General features: G+C 48.9%; 1 protein-coding gene across 2 annotated transcripts in view; it reads right to left on the bottom strand.

The window, feature by feature from the left end:
- Positions 1-1,568: 1,568 nt before the first annotated feature.
- The window catches only part of TSPAN33 (tetraspanin 33), a 25,387-nt gene continuing 19,896 nt past the window's right edge, over positions 1,569-7,059 (bottom strand). For both annotated transcript variants that reach the window (XM_017549539.2, XM_017549540.2), the window contains exons 5-8: positions 5,639-5,734; positions 3,484-3,612; positions 2,830-2,991; positions 1,569-2,617 (exon numbers count right to left, since the gene is read on the bottom strand). In XM_017549539.2, the coding sequence (XP_017405028.1) occupies positions 2,516-2,617; positions 2,830-2,991; positions 3,484-3,612; positions 5,639-5,734 (489 nt within the window). In that variant the 3' untranslated portion in view covers positions 1,569-2,515. The remainder of the gene's footprint in view (positions 2,618-2,829; positions 2,992-3,483; positions 3,613-5,638; positions 5,735-7,059) is intronic.

The raw sequence follows: 7,059 nt of genomic DNA, 5'->3' as shown, positions 1-7,059 counted from the left end.
AAAAATGCAAAAAACTAGCTGGGCATGGTGGCGCGTGCCTGTAATCCCAGCTACTCAGGAGGCTGAGGCAGGAGAATTGCGTGAACCAAGGACGCGGAGGTTGCGGTGAGCCGAGATCGCGCCACTGCCCTCCAACCTGGCTAACAAGAGTGAAACTGCGTCTCAAAAAAAAAAGAAATTTAAGGAGCAAACATGAAATATAAAACTTCGGGCATTTTCTTCCCCAGCATCAGGCGGAAGAGAAAGCAAACTAGGGACTGAGAATCACGGACACTGGCAATCTGGAATCTGGCTAGGAACCCCTGAGCTGCACTACACTGAACATATGCTCTGTGCATTATAAAGTCTGGGGCATGGGCAGAAGGCCCCAGCCTTTTAGTCCAGACTCAGGAGGCTAGTCACTGAAAGACAGCAGAGGCCATGGTAAAAGTGTAGTTCGGATTCTTAAAAATCCAGATTTGAATCCTCACTCTGAGGGCCACGATTCCTGGTCTCTTAACTTCCTCCAAGAAGCCCCAAACGGACCCCGCTGCAGGGTGAGCCGCTGAACCCAGAGGGCGCATCATTCCGGCCCATAACCCAAGACATCGACTTCTGGGTCCACGTCACTTAAAGTTTATAAAGCGCACGCCTCTGGCACTAAGCAAGAAAGGCAAGCTGGCAAGAAAGCATGCTTTTAAACTCTCTTCTCCCAGAATAAAAGGCCCTTACTTTTTATTCTAGATGATTTTATTTTTTCTTTCCGTCTGTTACTAGTTGGAAGCTAAACACTGGCCGGGGCCCCAGGCGGCTGCTGGAAAGGCGCCCTCTCAGGAGCAGAAGGCTCGCTTAGGAGACACTGGGGGCAGGGAGCGAACTCACGGCTCTTTGTCCCCCCAGCGGTTCTGCGAGGCTTTCCCCGCGCCAGGCCGAGCCCCTGCTTTGAGCGCCCCAGAGCGAGGTGCGGCAAGGAGACTCCAGGAACACTCGCTTGGCAAGCGGCTCGCACAGCTCCCAGTTCCTCCCGGATAGGCGAAGCAGACTAGGGCCGTGCCGCCGCGGGGGCGGGGACCACCCACGGAGCCCAGCGCCCCGCCCCGGACGCGCCCGCCCTGCCTGCCTCGCGGGCTCCTCCGGGCGCCAGGAGGCCTCGTGCACCGCGCCGAGCGTCCTCGGAGTCCTCCCTACAGCAGGCTGGGGGAGAAGGGCATGGAGGGCCCGGGGCGGAGGAACAGAGGGCCTTCCTCATCCTCCTCCCGGCCCCAGCGGAGTGCTCGTTTCCCTCCTCCCCTATTCCCCTCTTGTTTTGGGTGGCAAATTAATTTTAACCATTTTAATTCGAAAAAAACACATCAGGTTTTGGAATAAAATGATGCTGTTCCTAGATTGGAACTGGGACTCTTTCGACCTAATTTAGAGCAGAGGGCGAGGCTGTGGGAGGTGGCAGTGCTTCGCTGAAGGAGACGCGCATGTGGCAGGCAGCAAGGCGGAGGTGTGGCGTTTAGGAGTCTCCAGTGCCCTCCTGGAGGCAGGGCCCTTCTACCCCTCCCCTTCCAGTTGCCAGAATGGAAAATTCAAGGAGTCCAGTGTAGCCCAGGTCAACACGCTTTTATTGCCACTTCAGGCTCCCCGCCCCGCGTCCCAGCAAGATTCCTGCCCCTTATCCTGTAGGAATACTGAGCTCCGGTGCAGGGGAATGGGGTGGGAGTGTTACCACTTCACTGCACCCTGCCAAGTTAAAGAAAACCCCGCTTGCTGGAGACGGAGGGCCAGACAGGGAGGAACTCAAGGGCATGCATGGCTCAGTCCCACTTCTGACTGCAGAGTACAGGGACCAGGGTTCCACACTTTTTTTCGAAGGGGGTTGGGTCGGGAAGAATTTGGCTGCTGTAGTACTCCGTGCCCTTGCTGCCATGTTTCCATGGAAATGAAGGCGGGGCAGGATGTAGCTCACTCTGACTACCTGGGAGGATGGCAGGGCAGGCATTTGGTAAACATATCCCTCTCCACGCCTACCTGGCACTTAGGGCTGTCCCCAGTCGACCCCCAGGCAGGCTCCCCACTGCCTGCTCCGCTCCCTTCCCTTCTGGAGCTGGTATCATGCCAGGTGGATTCCAGGCAGGGCTGCTAGTGCCACTCTCCACAGCCAGGTCTCACTGGCACGTTAAGATCTAAGTCTGTCCACCAAGCTCAGGAGCAGTGCTGATGGTGTTGCCTGGTGAAAAGGCAGCAGCAGGACACCCAACTCTCTGTGCAACTGCTGTTTCCGAAACAAAACTGAAAACAAACCCAAACACGTAAGGGTATAACTCTCGCACAGTGCTGAGGGAGAGGACGGGGGAGAGGAGGCGCATCCTCCTGAGACCGGAGCCACCTGTGCACCCTGCCTTCTGCCCATCTGGAGTTTCCATCTTCCCACTGGGCTGTCACTGGGGGGCTGGAATCCAAGTCTCCATTTGGGGCTGTTCTAAGCACCCGCTGCTGTTGGTTGCCGAAGCTTGCCGGTTGCCATGGTGAGGAGGTGCAGGATGGATTGTCAGTACCATGGGTCAGCTCGGTGCTGCTGGTTATAGAGCTGTAGCTTGATCTGATCTTTGATCTGATTCACTAGGATCTGGGACAGCAGAATTCCCACCAGCTGGGAGAGGCAAGAAGGAATTGGGCCCTCAGCAATGAGTGATGGCCTTGTTTTCCCTGGCTTAATCTTCCCAGTGCGGTCGGCACTATCCCTTTCCCTACCCCTCAGCCATGTCAGTGCCTGACACCCTCGCTGATTCCCAGGTGCCTTCCCCAAAACAAAGGAGTCTTTACAGAGTGTGTGAGACCCACAAGTCTCACAGGGTAAGTTACCTGGGGGATGGCCAGGCCTAGAGCCACACCACCAAGTAAGAAAAGGTTGCTGTGTATCCAGTTGACCAACTTGTCAATACAGCCATTGGTGTAGATGACTTTGCTAGCTTCCACGTAGTCAAAGGCCTGCATACCTTGGCCACACATAGTGTTGATCACTGCCTGGGGAAAGAGTTGAAAAGCCGATTAGGACTCCCATTCCCATTACTTTTTGTTTGGGGCCTTAGCTGATGGGCTTCCCACCCTTTCTAAACTCCTAAATGGTCAGAGAATATATGTGGAGGATGCTGAGTTGGAAGTTGCTAAATGCAGACTTCCCTTCCTCTGAAAGGTCAGGGTCCAGGTCTCTTTGCTCTGGGTGGCAGAATAATCTGTACAACAAACCCCTAAGACACAAGTTTACCTATGTAACAAACCTGCACAGGTACTGAATCTGACCTTAAAAGTTAAACCTGTCCCTTCTGAATTCCATGTGGGCTACAGGAGTGTGAGGTTAACAGAAGCATCAAATTGGAGTGAAGAAAGACACCTGACAGCTGTCCCACACAACTGATCTGTTAAGCTGCAGGATGGGGATTCCCAGCAGCAGCTGCTCTCATCGGAAAGCGACTCAGCTGGCTGCCCAGGAAGAAATGAGGCGGGATGCTGGCTCACCTGGTCAGGGGTAGGCAAGCAACAGGAATAAGGCACAGAGCAGCGCTCTCGGCTGGGGTTGTCTTCTGAGCAGTTGAAATACATGTTCTGGGACCAGTCCTTGTAGGAAATCCCTCCACAGCAGCTAAACTGCAACAAAATCCACCAGAGGTTAAGACTCACCCACCCCTCACACTGAGGTGACCAGGGAAATTCTCAGAGCCACCAAAAGTCTACGGCATGCTTCCACTGGGAACTTTGTTTAAACACAGCCTTAAACTTTGAGCTCCAGCTTCCCAGTTGCCTTCATCTGAAGATATTCTCACTTCTTAATTTCTATTGCTTTGTATATCTTGTTATAAATTACCACTATGCTTGTCGGTATTACAGTTGTACATATATTTTGTTTTATATATTCGGCTATGATCTTCTTGAGAGAAGTTTCTGGCTTTGTAGGCAAATGGAAGAGTTCAAAAGTACGGGCTGAAATAATTAAAGGATCAGTGCTGAAAAACTTCCCTGAAAGATAGAGAAAACACAGGAGAGGAATCTTCAATATTGTGAGTCCATCATTACTCCATGAGAGCAAACTGGATCTCAAAGTCAAGTGTCTATCACACCAGAGGAAGGGGAACTCAGGATTTGTCTCAAAAGCACTTTTACTTAAAACTTAACTTTTTTATTTTTAATATTTATTTATTTATTTTGTCACCAGGCTGCACTGCAGTGCAGTGGTGTAATCTTGGCTCACTGCAATCTCAGCCAATTGAGGTAGGGTTCAAGCAATTCCCCTGCTCAGCCTCCTGAGTAGCTGGGACTACAGGTGTGCACCACCACAACCGGCTAATTTTGTGTGTTTTAGTAAAGACGGGGTTTCACCATGTTGGCCAGGCTGACCTCGTGATCCGCCTGCCTCGGCCTCCCAAAGTGCCGGGATTACAGGCATGAGCCACTGCACCTGGCCATATTTTTTACTTATTTATTTTTGAGACAGAGTCTCTGTCATCCAAGCTGAAGTGCAATGGCACAATCTTGGCTCACTGGAACCTCCACTTCCCATATTCAAGCTGTTCTCGTAACTCAGCCTCCTGAGTAGCTGGGACGACAGGCGTGTACCACCAAACCTGGCTCCTTTTTGTATTTTTAGTGGAGATGGGGTTTCACCATGTTGGCCAGGCTAGTCTCAGACTCCTGACCTCAAATGATCTGCCTGCCGTGGACTCCCAAAGTGCTGGGATTACAGGCATAAGCCATTATGCCTGGCCTAAATGTTAACTTTTGATTCATAACAGCCTTGTTCACAATAGCCAAACAGTGGAAGCAACCCTTGTCTCCACTGGTGAATGAATGGATAAACAAAATGTGGCATATACATACAATGGAATATTATTCAGTCTTAAAAAGGAAATTGTGGCACATGCTACAACAGAGATGAAACTTGAAGACATGCTAAGTGAAATAAGACACTCAAAAAATGATTAATACTGTAAATCCACTCACTTGAGGTACCTAGAGTTGTCAAATTCAGATAAAAAGTAGAATAGTGGTTGCTTAGGAAGAGGAAAATGGGGCATTAGTGTTTAATGGATACAGAGTTACAAGAGAGGAAAATGAGGAGTTAGTGTTTGATGGATACAGAGTATCGGCTGGGAAGATGAGCTCTGGAGATGGTGATGGCTGCACAACAATTGAAGATACTTCATGCCACGGATCTGTATGCTTAAAATGGTAAATTTTACACTGTGTAAATTTTATCACAATTTTTAAAATGTAACTTTCTTTTTTTTTAGACTAGTCAAGTGCAGCAGTGAGAAGGGGAAAGAATAGAACAAGGAGTTAGATCTGTAGTTGACTGTGAACAATCAAGTCAGATAACTCACTACTTTCAGGCCAGCCTAAAATGTCACTTTTGAGGAGGTCATATTTAAGAATCTGCTCAGTTCCTCATCCCCCTCTAGGTAACCACATATAATACAGTATCTTTCTATATATACTGTTCTGTGTCTTTAAAAGTATGTTTAAAGCATTCTGCTAGGTATGCCCTTTTGCCAAACCCCTTCACAGAAGCCATTAGCTGGCAGGGAACCAAGAGCCCCACAGGTATAGAGGGTGAGGCGTCTCTTGGGATGACATTCACTTTTATCCACAGTCCCCCAGACCACTGGCTGACCCATACCTTTTTCTGGCCAAAATCAATGAGATTCTGCAGATCCAGGTCATCCCGGTAGTGCACAATGGCATTGTTGATGATCTCACTCACTTTCCCTCGAGCCTGCCGGAGACATGGACAAGGAATCAGAACACAGGACTAATCCCTAACTTGCTCCTTCCTGCAAAAATAACAGTAGACTGGGATCATCCTTCTTCTTCTTCTTTTTTTTTTTTTTTTTTTTTTTTTGAGAGATGGAATTTTGCTCTTGTTGTCCAGGCTGGAGTGAAATGGTGCGATCTCGGCTCACCACAACCTCCGCCTCCTGGGTTCTTCCTCAGCCTCCCAAGTAGCTGGTATTACAGGCATGCACCACCATGCCCTGCTAATTTTTTATTTTTAGTAGAGACAGGGTTTCTCCATGTTGGTCAGGCTGGTCTCGAACTCTGGACCTCAGGTGATCCACCCGCCTTGGCCTCCCAAAGTGCTGGGATTATAGGCGTGAGCCATCGCACCTGGCCAGGGATCATCCTTCTTAACTGAATTTGTCTTCAAGTTAGCATAGAGTCCCAATGGTGGAAAACAGCCAGTTCCGTTCTAAAGCCTATCCATCCCAGGGCCCTCAGGTACCAGTGGGCAGCAGAAATGCTGGACCTGCTGTTGAAGCTTTTCAGAGACACATCAAGATATTCCAATGTGTATCTACCTCTGGATGCTATTATCACAAAATACTTGTTGACTGATGAAAACAAACTAATTTTTAATTTTTTAGCAGAAAGTAGCTTACTGAGCTGAGGCACTGCCCTCTAGTGGACATGAGATAATTACATCTCTTTAGATTCAAAACATCTATTTAATACATCATTTCAGGATCTTACTAAGCCAGGAGGACTAGGAAATTTGGAATTAACTCAGTGGCTCTCAATTTCATAATTTTCTTTTCTTTTTCTTTTTTGAGACACACAGTTTCACTCTGTCACCCAGGCTGGAGTGTACTGATGCGATCTCAGCTCACTGCAAACTCTTCTCCTGGGTTCAAGCCATTCTTGTGCCTCAGCCTCCTGACACCCAGCTAATTTTTTTGGTGTTTTTTAGTAGAGACAGGATTTCACCATGTCGGCCATGTTGGACTTGAACTCCTGACCTCAAGTGATCCGCCCGCCTTGGCCTTCCAAAATGCTGGGATTACAGGCGTGAGCCACTGCGCCCGGCCTGATTTCATAATTTTCTACTATGGTCCCTTCCTTCCTGCTTCACTACTTTTCTTAAATTTTCCTTCCATAGTCCTGTACTCTGCCCTTAGCAATCACCTGCCTTTTGGGAAAGGTATTCTGGTTCTTAATTAAAAGAATTGTCACTGAATGGCAGACCACTTCCACATATGGCAAGCATTATTCACAATCTTGTCTTAAGCCAAGCATGGTGGCACATGACTGTAATTTCAGATA

This window comes from Cebus imitator, unplaced genomic scaffold (assembly GCF_001604975.1).
Source record: "Cebus imitator isolate Cc_AM_T3 unplaced genomic scaffold, Cebus_imitator-1.0 Scaffold219, whole genome shotgun sequence".
In the NCBI taxonomy this organism is placed as follows: Eukaryota; Metazoa; Chordata; class Mammalia; order Primates; family Cebidae; genus Cebus; species Cebus imitator.
This window is presented reverse-complemented; position numbering and strand designations above follow the sequence as displayed.